Raw genomic sequence first — 15,159 nt, forward strand, 5'->3', positions numbered from 1 at the left:
CAAATCAACATGGTAAACTGGAGTATTAGACTTACTAAGCTCCCTCCGTACTTAATGGATCCTGATCTCGTTTACTTTAGCAAAGCAAAATCAATTAAAATTGTATCATTGAAAGTGCCTCACACTGTGAGAGGCCGAGGCTGTAACCCCAATTGTAATCAGTGGTTGGAGAGTATTGAGGAAGGGTGGTTTTGATTGCTGGTCTAAATGGGAGTCTGTTGATTGAATCCAGAGGGTATCCTATGCAGACAAAAATTTACAACAGCTTACAAGTTATTCTTGCCTCTAATACTTAGTTAAAATGAAGTTTCCTTGACCAAAGTTCCAAATGTTCAAAGTATATTTATTATCAAAGTACGTAGGTGTCACCACATACTACCCTGAGATTTAATTTTCTTGCAGGCATTTGCAGTACAACAAAGAATTTAAAAATTACACAAAAAGACTGGCAAGCGCCAGTGTGCAAAGGAAGTCAAATGGTGCCAATACAATAATAATAATAATTAAATACATAACACCGAGACCATGAGTTGTAGAGTTCTTGAAAGTCAGTCTGTAGGTTGTGGAATCAGTTCAGAGTTGAGGTGAGTGAAATTATCCATGCCTGGCGGTTGAAAGGTAATAAAACCTGGTGGTGTGGGACCTAACACTGCTGTACCTCTTTCCTAATGGCAGCAGCGAGAAGAGATCATGGCCTGGTGGTGGGGGCCCATGATGATGGACACTGTCTTGTGGCAGCCCTCCTTGTCGATGCGCTCAGTGGTGGCGGTGGGGGGGGGGGGGGGTGCTTTTCCTGTGATGGACAGGGCTGCTCTATCCACCAGTTCTTGGGCATTGGTGTTTCCATACCAGGCTGTGATGTAACCTGTCAGGACACACTCCACCATGCAAGGATAGAGGTTTGTCAAAGTTTTGGATGACATGCTGAATCTGCACAAACTTCTAGGAAAGTAGAGATGCTGCCATGCCCTCTTGGTGATGGCACTTCTATTACCCCTGCCCACTCACCTCCTCCATGACCTCCATTCCAGGCACCAAACTGCCCAATTCAGCTGCAAATCTGTTAGGGTCGTCTCTTGATGCGGCCTCCTCTACCGACGTACTTTATACTGGGGGTCTGCTTTGTCCAGCACCTCTGCTCCATCCACTAAAAGCAGGATTTCCCAGTGGCTGACCATTTTAATTCCTATCATTCTCGTTCTGATAGGTCAGTCTACGGCCCCCCTCAGGGTGGAGGAGCAACACCTCATGTTCCATCTGGGTAGCCTCCAACCTGATGGCATAAACGTCGATTTCTCCTGACAGTAAAAATTTCCCTCTTCTTTTGTTCTGCACTCTGGCCTCTTGTCTCTTCCAGCCTATCACCTCTCCCTGGTGCCCTTCCGCCTTCCCTTCTTCCTATCATCCACTCTCCTCTCCTATCAGATTTCTTTTTCTCTGGCCCTATCGCCTCCCAACTTCATACTACATCACTTCCTCCCCCACCCACTTGGCTTCACCTATTTAGCTTGTCCTCCTTCCCCTCCCCCTACCTTTTTATTCTGGTGTATTCCCCCTTCCTTTCCAGTCCTGAAGAAGAGTCTTGGCCTGGAACATTGACTGTTTATTCAATTCTGTAGACGCTGTCTGACCTGCTGTGCTCCTCCAGCATTTTGTGTGTACTCCCCAGTTTTGTGTTCAGTAGGATCAGAGGGCAGATTACAACTTTCAGCCTATCATCTAGGGCAAGAACTTTAAGTGGACAAAGAATGAAAGCTAGGTACAAATCAGCAGTAACTAAAATGGTTTTCCAGCTCTCCCTGCATCATATTAGGCCAAGAGTTTCTACATGACTGGTACCACATGATGGTGTGGTAAACTGAATCAGCAAATTTGTGGATGACACCGGGATTTGGGTGAAGAGGACAGTGAGGAAAGGTATCAAAAGCTTGTAGTAGGATCTGGACCAACTGGAAAAATGGTCTGAATAAAGACAGATGGATGTGAAAAAGATTAAGGAGCTGGTGGTGGACCTGAGGAGGGCTAAGGTACCGGTGATCCCTGTTTCCATTCAAGGGGTCAATGTGGACATGGTGGAGGATTACAAATACCTGGGGATATGAATTGACAATAAACTGGACTGATCAAAGAACACTGAGGCTGTCTACAAGAAGGGGCAGAGCTGCCTCTATTTCCTGAGGAGACTGAGGTCCTTTAACATCTGCCAGACAATGCTGAGGATGTTCTACAAGTCTGTGGTGGCCAGTACTATCATGTTTGCTGTTGTGTGCTGGGGCAGCAGGCTGAGGGTACCAGACACCAACAGGATCAACAAACTCATTCGTAAGGCCAGTGATGTTGTGGGGGTGGAACTGGACTCTCTGACGGTGGTGTCTGAAAAGAGGATGCTGTCCAAGTTGCATGCCATCTTGGACAATGACTCCCATCCACTCCATAATGTACTGGTTAGGCACAGGAGTACATTCAGCCAGAGACTCATTCCACCGAGATGTAACACTGAGCAGCATAGGAAGTCCTACCTGTGGCCATCAAACTTTACAACTCCTCCCTCGGAGTGTCAGACACCCTGAGCCAATAGGCTGGTCCTGGACATATTTCCACTTGGCATTATTAACTACTTCTTATTATTATTTAATTGCTTATGGTTTTATATTGCTATATTTCTTCACTATTCTTGGTGTGGCTGTAATGAAACCCAATTTCCCTCGGGATCAATAAAGTATGTATGTCTGTCTGTAATGCGGACAAGCGTGAGGTGTTGCACCTTGTAGCGCTTGTATGGTGAGCGGTAGGACATTGAGGAGAGCAGAAGGACGGAGGGATCTGGAGATACAGATCCAAAATACCTTGAAAGTGGTGTCACAAGGAGAAAGGATCATAAAGCTTTTGGTACATAGGCCTTCATAAATCGAAGTATTTAGAGGAGTTGAGATGTAACGTTGAAGTTATATACGAGGTCAGTGAGACTTAATTTGGAGTATTATGTGAAGTTTTGCTCACCTACTTACAGAAAATATATCAATAAGATTGAAAGAGTGTTGAGAAAATTTACAAGAGCGTTGCCAGGACTTGAATAGATTAGGACTTTATTCCCTGGAGTGTAGGAGAATGAGGGGAGATTTGACAGAGGTATACAAAATTATGAGGGGTATTGATAGGGTAAATGCAAGAAGGCTTTTTTTCTCCCTTTGAGATTGCATGAGACCAGAATTAGATGTCATAGGTTAAGGGTGAAAGGTGAAATATTTACGAGGAACCTGAAGGGAAATGTCTTCACTCAGACGACGGTGGGTATGTGGGACGAGCTGCCAGTGGAAGTGGTGGATATGGGTTAGGTTTCAACGTTTAAGAGCAGTTTGGAAAAGTACATGGACAGGAAGGATATGTGGGTCTATGGTCCAGGTATAGGTCGATGGACAAGGTCAGCACAAATTAGACGGGCTGAAGGACATGTTTCTGGACTGTAGCGCTCCCTGACTCGACTGAGTAAACCATTTGTACGTTCACTAAAATGACTGAAATTTTCATTTACAGTTGTGAACTTAGTGGAAGACATTTGGTGAATATTACTTGCAACACTTGCAACATTACACCTGAAAACTGTGAACTTCTACAGTTTATAAAAAAAAACATTATAAACTAAAATATCACAGTAAAAAAGCAATTCAACATATGCTGAGTTTATGTGGACTCTAAATTTAGCACGAGAAAGATCTGTGAAAATTAGAATTGCCAGAGCAAAAGGAGTAGTACAGCTTGGGATCAGGCCCTTCAACCCAATTTGTCTATGCTGACCATGATGCCCAAACTGAACAGATTGTAAAGAATATTGGAATTTGCCTGTGGTTGATGCAATCCCAAAATTTTAATGAACTGTCTGAGGTTTGAAACTTTGACTGTGGGTTCAAGTCCTTGAAAGCTCCAGGCACCATAAGATGAAACTCAAGAGTCTATGAGTTTATCCCTTGGAGAGCCACCTTCTTTTGGCTGAGTTTTCACTCAAAACTTCATATCTTCTCTCATGCTGGGTTGTAAGGGATCCTACCATTCGAAGAACAGCTGTAGATGAGTTAACCTTGGTGTCCCAGCCGAAATACAATAATGAAATATACTTTTAAACTGAAGTTAGTGTACCTTTACCTTACTCAGTCCAATGTGTTTCATGTAGGCAAGTGAGAGTCACAGTCATTTTCTTTTATTAGAACTTGGATCTTCATAGCCACACGGTAATTGATCTATTACTGTCATGTGTGTTGGGATACAGTGAAAAGCTTTTGGTTGCATTGTCATCCAGGCAGATTCCATACCTAAGTACACTGAGGCAGTACAAAAGGGAAAAAAAACAGAATGCAGAATATAGAGTCACAGTGCACTACAGCATAGAAACAGGCTCTTTGGCCCATCTAGTACGTGCCCAACTGTTATTCTGCCTAATCCCATCGACGCACACTTGGGTCAGAGCCTTTAATACCCTTCCCATCCATGTCATTATCCAGATTTCTGTGAAGTGCTCCAGTTGTAGAGAAAGTGCAGTGGTGGCAGACAGATAAATTGATGGGGTCATGATGTGGTAGATTGAGAGAACATGAGTTCATCTAAAGCGTATGAGAGGTATGGTCAAGATTTTGGTATCAGCAGGATAGAAGCATGTCCTTTGGGATTAGCGGAGGGGAGGGGTTTGATAAGAGAATGTCGAGGGTGCAAAGGGCCCTTCATTATGTTGGCAGCCTTCTCAAGGCAGCAGGAAGCCTGGATAAGGACAACAGAAGGGAGCTTGGTTTATATGATGGATTAGTCTGCGATTTCTTGCCATCTTAGGCAGAGCAGTACGAGTCTGTAATGCATCCATATTAGACTAATTGAGAACCTGTACGGGATGTATCAGCAGAGTGTCTCACAATGAAGTGCCCGGACAGCATCTGTGAAACCATAGGCTACTTGGGGTCTTCCTGAACCTCAGTTCAGAGACCAGGACCCAGAGTGGCTGCGTTTCTTCCCCTGACCTGTCTCCCCCCACCACCCTCCTGCTTTGTCAAAGTTACCAGGCCCTCATGTAGCTCGACATCCCTACCCAGGTTGGAATTCAGCAGACCAGACACTACCAGTGGTACGGTTTCACACCAAGCAGTGCGGGCATCAAACTGTGCATCTCGGCAGCTCATGGGGAACTGAATGCTTTTTGCAATGCTGCAGATGGCACTCCACAAAGGCTTAAAAACTTCTTGTTTTACAACGGTTGGCACTCAGCTTAATGGTGCATTACCACCACCTTCTGCTCCGGAGTGCGGAGCAGACGATAGACTTACATTCTAAATCCCTTCACCCATTTTCTTCCTTTCTTTCTTTCTCACTCCCTCTCCCTCTCCCACCCTCCTTTTCCTCCTCTCCCCCTCCCTCTCCCCTTCCCTCTCTCCCTCCCCCCTTGGCCATCCTAGTACCCTATTCCTGCTTATCTATCATATACTATTAACAAAAACCCTGTATCCCTTAAGAAAATAAGGGATACAGGTGAAAATAAATCCAAAGGGTTTCTACAGTTATATTAATAGCAAAAGGATAGTGAAGGATAAAATTGGTCCCTTAGAGAATCAGAGTGGACTGCTGTGTGTGGAGCCGAAAGGGACAGTGGAGATTTTGAACAATTTATTTTCTTCGGTATTCACTAAGGAGAAGGATATTGAATTGTGAAAGGTAAGCTAAACAAGTAGGGAAGTTATGGAAACTATGATGATTAAAGAGGAGGAAGTACTGGCGCTTTTAAGGAATATAAAAGTGGATAAATCTCCAGGTCCTGACAGGATATTCCCTAGGACCTTGAGGGAGGTTAGTGTAGAAATAGCAGGGGCTCTGACAAATATTTCAAATGTCATTAGAAATGGGGATGGTGCCAGAGGATTGCTGTATTACTGCAATTATAGACCTGTCAGTTTGACATCAGTGGTGGGTAAATTAATGGAAAGTATTCTTAGAGATGGTATATATAATTACCTGGATAGACAGGGTCTGATTAGGAACAGTCAACATGGATTTGTGCATGGAAGGTCATGTTTGACAAATCTTATTAAATTTTTTGAAGAGGTTACTAGGAAAGTTGACGAGGGTAAAGCAGTGAATGTCGTCTATATGGACTTCAGTAAGGCTTTTGACAAGGTTCTGCATGGAAGGTTAGTTAGGAAGGTTCAATCGTTAGGTATTAATATTGAAGTAGTAAAATAGATTCAACAGTGGCTGGATGGAAGATGCCAGAGAGTAGTGGTGGATAACTGTTTGTCAAGTTGGAGGCCAGTGACTACTGGTGTGCCTTAGGGATCTGTATTGGGTCCAATGTTGTTTGTCATCTACATTAATGATCTAGATGATAGGGTGATAAATTGGATTAGTAAGTATGCAAATGATACTAAGGTAGGTGGCGTTGTGGATAATGGGTCCTGACGAAGGGTCTTGGCCCGAAACATCAATAGTGCTTCCCCCTATAGATGCTGCCTGGCCTGCTGTGTTCCACCAGCATTTTGTGTGTGTTATTCGAATTTCCAGCATCTGCAAATTTGTGGATAATGAAGTAGGTTTTCAAAGTTTGCGGAGAGATTTAGGCCAGTTAGAAGAGTGAGCTGAATGATGGCAGATGGAGTTTAATGCTAATAAGTGTGAGGTGCTACATTTTGGTAGGACTAATCAAAATAGGGCATACATGGTAAATGGTAGGGTATTGAGGAATGCAGTAGAACAGAGTGATCTAGGAATAATGGTGCATAGTTCCCTGAAGGTGGAATCTCATGTAGATAGGGTGGTGAAGAAAGCTTTTGGTATGTTGGCCTTTATAAATCAGAGCATTGAGTATAGGAGTTGGGATGTAATGTTAAAATTGTACAAGGCATTGGTAAGGCCGAATTTGGAGTATTGTGTACAGTTCTGGTCACCGAATTATAGGAAAGATGTCAACAAAATAAAGAGAGTACAGAAAAGATTTACTAGAATGTTACCTGGGTTTCAGCACCTAAGTTACAGGGAAAGATTGAATAAGTTAGATCTTTATTCTTTGGAGCATAGAAAGGTGAGGCGGGATTTGATAGAGGTATTTAAAATTATGAGGGGGATAGATAGAGTTGACATGGATAGGCTTTTTCCATTGAGAGTAGGGGAGATTCATACAAGAGGACGTGAATTGAGAGTTGGGGGCAGAAGTTTAAGGGTAACACGAGGGGGAATTTCTTTACTCAGAAAGTGGTAGCTATGTGGAACGAGTTTCCAGTAGAAGTGGTAGAGGTAGGTTCGGTATTGTCATTTAAAGTAAAATTGGATGGGTATATGGACAGGAAAGGAATGGGGGTTTATGAGCTGAGTGCAGGTCAGTGGGACTAGGTGAGAGTAAGTGTTTGGCATGGACTAGAAGGGCCGAGATGGCCTGTTTCCGTGCTGTAATTGTTATATGAAAGCTAAAAGTACCCTGACCTGTGCTCTCTCACCCATGTCCAGTAACCCTTTTAATGTGAATTCCTGCACCCCCAATTCCCTTCTCATCATCTCTCTCTGTATCCCATACCTCCTGCAACTCAGAATTACATGATCTACTGACTCCTCTTCCTGACATTCCTCACACATTCCTGTCTGGTGTTTCCCTGTCATTTCCAATGTTTTGTTCAGTGCACAGTGCCCTGGCTGAGAATCATCGAACATTACAGCACAGTAAGTCACTTCGGCCCACAATGTTGTGCCAACCTTTTAACTTACCCTGAGATCAATCTACCCCTTCCCACCTACACAGTTCTCCATGTTTCTATCATCCATGTGCCTATCTAAGAGTTTCTTAAATGCCCCTAATGATGATGACATCTCCTTATACTTTCCTCTGATCAACTTTGAGTTATTCTCCTTTGTATTTGCCATTTTTGCCCTGGGGAAAATGTCTCTGTCTAGCCACTCAATCAATGCCTCTTAGCATCTTGTCCACCTCTATTAAGGTTTGGGTTTCATTTGGTTATATGAAGAAAACTGGAGTGGAGTCAAAATCACAAATGAGTGCATTGCACTTCCACCCCATATCTGCTCTGCACGAACTGCGGGAAACCCTGTCTCTGACCGAGCACAATCCTTTCCACTTGCTAGAGGATGGTGTAATATGTGGCAGTGATTTCTTTTGGCTGGGGAGCATGTTATCAGGGTCTTTAGCAGCTGTGGTTTTTGGTGGCTGCTCAGGATCCAGATGGCATTCATTGCTATGGAGCAGTGAGTCGCAGATTAATATAGCATCACGCTGGATGCAAGGCTAGATAGAGACTTTACGAGAGTAATAACAATCCTGTTGTGGCATGCTTTCATCTGAGTCCATAATTTGCACTTGGCAGCGTCTGCTCCCTGGTTTGCAGTCCATGGCCTGTGATTTTTGCCTTTAGATGCTCAGCCAGGACCATCAATGGCAGTGAAAGGGTTCTGTAATCAGGAGTCGGTGTTCTTAGAGACGCAAGAGGGTTTTATCTTTTTTTGAGAGCTACATACAATCAGCTGGAGGAACTTAGTAGGTCGAGCGGCATATATGTATGTTGGGGTGGAGGGAAAGAATTCGAGGGAGTCCATCTCCCCTTGCTGATTTTGTCCTGAAACATGGACAATTCCTCTCCACCCACCGATGCTGCTTGACCTGCTAGCTTCAACAGGCATATCGTTTTTGTCACTTCAGATTCCAGCATCTGAAGGCATTGGGAAGAGCCCAGAGGAGATTTACAAGAATGATCCCAGGATTAAAGGAGTTAACATTTGAGGAGCATTTGATGGCTCTGTGCCTGTGATCATTGGAGTTCAGGAGAATGAGGGAGGATCTTACTGAAACCTACTGAATATTGAAAGGCCCAGATAAGACGGATGTCAAAAGCATGGTTCTTGTAGTGGGGGAGTCTAGGGGCAGAGGGCATAATGTCAGAATAGAAGGACATCCCTGTAGACAAAAGATGCAAAATGTCTTTTGCCAGAGAGTGGTGAATCTGAGGAATTCATTGCTACAGACAGCTGTGGAGGCCAATTAATTGAGTATATTTAAAGCAGAGGTTGATAGGTACTTGATTACTCAGGCTGTCAAAGATTACACGGAGTAGAATGGGGTTGAGAGGGAAAATAAATCAACCAAACTCAATTGGCCAAATGGCCTAATTCTGCTCCTGTGTCCTCGGGTAGAACTATTTGGTACAAACTTCAGCCGATGTATTCAAGCAGAAGCACTAAAACCTTAAGGTACAGAGTGTATCATTTGCGTTAACAATCAGGACAACCTGAGGATGTGCTGGGTCAGCCCACAAGTGTCTCCACACATTCCAGCGCCAACTGGGTTTGCAGAGCACAAGCAGCAAAAACAGCAAAACAAGCCCCTTACCCCCCCCCCCCCCACCCACACAGGTACAGACTGTCCGCTAGCCTCAGGGCAAGCCTTCCCTGGGGCTTTGGTGGACTCACAGACACTAGGCCTTTGCCTTCCCCGATAGACTCAGAGACCCACCATACCACATTCTACACCTCTACACACCCTCCCCATTACATTTCTGGTGGAGGACAAGCAGAAGCTTTCATCTTCAGCCGATGCATGCTCGTTTATTCTCTCAAGATGCTGGAAATCCAACGTAGCACACGCAAAATGTTGGAGAAACTCAGCAGGTCGTGCAGCATCCACGGAGCAGAATAAAGAGCCACCGGTATGGCTTGACCTGCTGAGTTTGTCCAGCATTTTGTGTGTGTTGCCCATTTATCGTGCTATCTTTCAATAAGTCTGAGACTATAAGAGGTGTCTGGGCTTGGAAATGAAGTGGCTGCAGCTGATGATTGTGTGTTTCTCTGTTAAACTGAGGTCCAATTGATTGTGCAGCATCTCACACAACTGGTAAAGCTGCACTCCAGGGAGAGTCATCCAGTGTAGTGCAAAAGCAATGTGAATATAATGCTGGGAAACGCAGCAGTAATTTTGTCTGGTCTTATTATTATTGTTCTTTTGTTTTTTTTAATTTGTTCTGCCAGAAGTTCAAAGTCTCTAAAGGCTTTGCACATTATTAGAAAGCATTTGAAGTATCAAAGACCTCCCAATGTGTTTGTCAGGACTGTTTATCAAACGTCTGTGGCCCATTCTGTACCCTTCTCAGGAGAGCAACTATCCAGTCTGTACGTGCTCATATCTTCCTCCTTAATGCGAGCATACTTTGTGCTGAATTCTCTGAATTCTGTGGGGATGCTGATGTAGATTTTACAACTGGCATTGTTATAAAACCATAAGATAGGAGCATAATTAGGCCATTCAGCCCATCAAGTCTGCTCTGCCATTCGATCATGGCTGATTTATTAGCCCTCTTCACCCCACTCTGCTGCCTTCTCCCCATAACCTTTGGCACTCTGAGTAATCAAGAATCTATCAATCCCCGATTTAAATATACCCAATAATTTGGCCTCCATAGCTGTCTGTGACATTGAATTGCACAAATTCACTACCCTCTGGCTAAAGAATTAACTTTTCATCTCCGTTCTAAAAGGATCGGTCTTCTATTCTGAGGCTGTGCCCTCTGATCCTTGACTCTCCCACTACAGGGAACATCCTGTCTATGTTGATTCTATCTAGGCCATTCAATATTGGATAGGTTTCAATGAGATTCCCCCGCCCAACCCCTGATTCTTAAACTATCCTTGGCTAAAAAGATGAGCTGCATTGATGGAGGCCTGTGAGGGCGGGGTGGGGGTGGGGTGGGGAGTCTGGAACAAAGGTCGGACCGATCTAAAAGGTGAGTGTGTGCATTTGGTATTCAGTGAATCATCAAGTCATACAGCCTGGAAGCAGGATGGGGAGCCCAGCTAGACCCAGCTCAGCCAAGGTCCCTGCCTAAGCAAGATCCAGTTGCCCACATTTGGCTAAACCACTCCTATCCATGTACTTGTCCAAATGTCTTTTAAGTGATATTATTGTACCTGCTCCAACTATTTCCTCTGGCAGTTTGTTTCATAGAAACTCTACCCTCAGCATGAATAAGTTAGCCCTCAGGTTGCTTTTAAATCTTTGCCCTCTCACTTAAACCTAAACCCTTTAGATTTTTGTTCCCTTCCCCTGGGGTAAAAGACTGTGTGCATTCATCATGTTTGTGCTTCTCATGATATTATACCTCTCCATAAGATCGCCCTCCTCTGCCTCCTGCTTCCGAAAGAATAAAGTCCTCCCCTGCCCAACCTCTGTCACAACAATTCAGGCCCTCAAGTCCTGGCAACGTTCTGGTTCGTCTTCACTGCACTCTTTCGAGCAGAGTGATGCCCGTCCTATAAGAGAGTGGCAAAAATGACACACAATACTCACAATGGAGAGACAAACCCGCCTAAATATCTGTGTTTTGTGTCCCTTCGCACTCCCAGCCTCTTGCCTTAATTGCTTCATCAGATCGCCATGCAATCTCACTCTGGTTGTGGGGCTGGAACCATCAGAAGTCACAAGAATTAGAGATTAAAATGAAACTCCCTCAATGCCGCAAACGAAATTTGGAGCATGGATAGAAGACTGAGATCATGAGAGAGATGTACCGTGTCTATCAAGTGTCATCTGGGCTTGTGTTTTTTTTTATGTTTGTTATGCTTTTATGTTTAGAGGATTGTAATATTTTCATTTGTAATCCTGCTTCAGAGAATATAATGTTGAATGGTAATTGCCTGTGAACATGGAGATCCTTGTTGCAGCAAGCTTCGAGAATATTCAGACCTGCCGGATATTAAATCCACCTAATCACACTTAGTCTTTAATCATTTAAATAAGACATAATGGATGAATCATCTAAACCTAATTGCTCCCTGCACACATTGGCATTACTTCAAATGAGGTCTGGAATTTGAGTGGTGCGAGGTGGGGGTGAGCTAAATAATTTAAATTATATTGCACAGAATGATATCTGCTGGCTTAATGACTTTTTTCTACATTGTCTTCTTTAATTTTAATTTCCAGTCTCTTAAATTCTTGCTTTGTTTGTTGTTCTTTACAGGGTGTTGTTTTGTTACATTTTACACAAGGAAAGCTGCACTTGAGGCTCAGAATGCCCTGCACAATATCAAAACTTTACCGGCGGTGAGTATCACTGATCTTATTGCAAAGTCAGAGCTCAGGTCAATGGTCGATGCCTGTCTTGTTCAGTTTAGAGGAGGCCTCAAGGCAACCTAGAGCTGTATCGGTGACCAACAAAAAAGTCACTTCAGTCAAATTGCTTGTCCTGGCAAAAGGTTGTAAATGCCACGGGATAGAAGTTAAAACTGAAGAGCATGGAAGGTTGTGTTGAAACTGTATAAACCACAGAACAGCATTGGCTTCTGATCACTGCACTTTAGAAAAGGTCCTAAGGAGGAAAAGGGATAAAGGAGAAGGGACTTCAGCCACATAGTTGTAGTTGTGTCTCAAGATACTAAAGCAGGCGTTTCTCCTTAAATCAGCCACCTTTTGACCAGGATTTGCAATAACCTGTCTGTCTTATTAACTTTTCTTTATGTTCCTGTGGTTTGGAGGTTATGCGGTGATGTATTAATGGACGATGCTGCAATGAATCGAATGGAAAGTAATGAATGTGGGTTATGAGAACATTGGCGGCATGGTAGTGTAGCAGTTAGTGTAATGCTTTATGGCACCAGTGTTTGGAAGGTTGGAGTTCAGTTCCTGCTGCTGCCCATAACAAGTTTGTATATTGTCCCCATGACCATGTAGGTGTCCTCTGGGTGCTCCAGCTTCCTCCCCCATTCCAAAGGGATATGGCTTAGTAAGCTGTGGGCATGCTGTGTTGGTGAAGGGAGCATGGCAACACTTGCAGGCTGCCCCCAGCACGTCCTCAGATTTTGTTGGCCGTTGACATTTCACAGTGTGTCTTAATGTTTCAATGCACACAAGTAAAACCAGTCTTAGATCTTTGGTCAACACATGCAAAATGCTGGAAGAACTCAGCAGGGTAGACAGCATCAATGGAGAGAAATAGATGGTCAATGTTGTGGCAAAGACCTTTCATCAGGATTCATCAGTTGTGTGCATTGTTCTGGATTTCCAGAATCTCTTGTGTTCTTAAATTTGGTGCCCATTGTGTGGAATTCCAAATAAGCATGTCGAGCACTCAGATTAGGAAGTCCTGTTTAATCAGATCAGTGCTAAAAGCTGGGACGATTTTTGGGAGGTGGTTTTAACAATGGAAGAGGAACACACAGGAAGAGTCGTTCAAAATGATAGGACACAAGAAATATTTTAGCATGTTCTTGAAACACCATACTGAATGTGAAATAAAAATGGAAATTGCTGTAAATTCTCAGAACTTGACTTCTGATGAAAAGTCACTGATCTGAAACATCAGTTCTGTTTCTGTCTCTACAGATGTGGCCTGACTCACTTAATACGTCCAGCTTTTTTTCACTTTACAGTCAGTGCTAGAGAATATAAAATATTTTGCTTTTGGATTTCATGGCAGAAGGCACCAGCAGCCATGTTGTTTCCTTCATCAGGGCTTTGAGAACAGAGACTGAGAATAGAATCTGTAGTTGCAAATGGTGCAAAGTAATGCTCAATTCATCCTGCTGTTTGGCAAGCTAAATGCAAAGGTAAAATAATTATTCTTTTTAAAATAGAATTAGACTGAATCATGTTCTGAAAACCTATTTTTCCATATTATGCCACTTTTCAAAAATTCAAAATGTTATGTTTTTATTTAATTATTTGCATTCTCTGTATATAAATAAATGAAAGTTATACCTTAAACACAAGAGGTTCTGCAGATGCTGGAGCTACACACACCAAATGAACGGTCTTGGCCTGAAGCATCAACTGTTTATTCCCCTCCATTGATACTGCCCAACTCCCTGAATTCATCCAGCATTTGTGTGTTTTGATGAAAGTTATATCTGCTTAGTGAGTAAGCAATTGTTAAACCAATTCTATCCAAACATGATCTTGCAGAACTAGTTTCTGGAAAGAATAAACATTTCTGCTGTTTCAATAGGTTTCTGTACTGGCTACATTGAAATATATCAAGAAATGTCCTGAGGAACTTCACTCAATTTGCGTTCAGAATGGATTAGTGTGTTGCCCATGGTATTGTATCAGGAACTTTCAGATCTAGTGAGCCTTAATGGTCTGACTGTGGACCCACCGAATCTCTTCGGGTCATAGCTCAGTTGCTCTAGGTGAGTAACTGTTACTCCTTGCCAAGGAGGTCAATTGCAGATCAGCAACCTTTTAAACGTGGCACAGAGCCTGGAGCATTTGTCTCTCTGCATGACATAGAACAGTACAGCACAGGAATAGGCCCACAATATCAGTGCCAAATTCAACTAAACCCATCTACCTGTACGTGATCTATATCCCTCCATTCCCTTCTTATTCATGTCCCTGTCAAAATGCTTCTTAAACATAGCTGTTGTATCTGCTGACACCATCTTCCCTGGCAGTCAGTTCCAGCCACCTATCCCTCTTGGTATAAAAACAAGTCCATGAATTTCCTTCAAACTTCTCACCCCGACCCCACCTTAAGATTATGTATGCACTCTAATATTTCATATTTCCATGCTGGGAAAAAATTTTGGGCTATCTACTCTCTCTATGTCTCTCACAGTTTCTATGAAGTCATCCTTTGGCCTCTGAGAAAACAATCCAAATTTTCCAGTCTCTCCACAAATCTAATACACTCAGACCCCACATAATGCTACCCCGCATTGAGCTGATTTACATAGCGCTCCACCGCTGAGCGATAAGTGGGGTCTGTGTGTACTGTCTAGTCCAGGCAACATCATGGTGAACCTCTTCTGTATTCTCTCCAAGGCCATTACATCCTTCCTGTAATGTGATGACTACAAATGCACATCATACTCCAAATGTAGCCTAATGAAAGTTTTATACAGCTGCAGCATGAATTCCTGACTTTTATTTTCATTGCTCTGACTGATAAAGGCAAGCATGCTCTGTGCCTTCTGTATCACCCTCTCTACTTCTGTGCCACATTTAGGAAGATGTAGATTTGTACCCCAAGATCACTTGATATCACTGCTCCAGATTGGCTTGCCGTTTACCAGAAACTTTCCTCCTACATTTGACCTGCCAAAGTGCAACACCTCACTCCTGTCCATATTAAATTCCATTTGCTATTTCGCACTCTCCAGAACTTTGCCAATTTTTCTGTTGTCTGCACACTTACT

The 15,159-nt window shown here is 43.3% G+C and overlaps 1 protein-coding gene across 13 annotated transcripts in view; it reads left to right on the top strand.

The window, feature by feature from the left end:
• The window catches only part of celf2 (cugbp, Elav-like family member 2), a 1,092,382-nt gene that overhangs the window by 901,318 nt on the left and 175,905 nt on the right, over positions 1-15,159 (top strand). For all 13 annotated transcript variants that reach the window (XM_059987350.1, XM_059987354.1, XM_059987344.1 and 10 more), the window contains one exon: positions 11,985-12,067. In XM_059987350.1, coding sequence (XP_059843333.1) covers positions 11,985-12,067 — 83 coding nt within the window. The remainder of the gene's footprint in view (positions 1-11,984; positions 12,068-15,159) is intronic.

The sequence above is a fragment of the Hypanus sabinus genome, chromosome 13 (genome assembly GCF_030144855.1).
Source record: "Hypanus sabinus isolate sHypSab1 chromosome 13, sHypSab1.hap1, whole genome shotgun sequence".
In the NCBI taxonomy this organism is placed as follows: domain Eukaryota; kingdom Metazoa; phylum Chordata; class Chondrichthyes; order Myliobatiformes; family Dasyatidae; genus Hypanus; species Hypanus sabinus.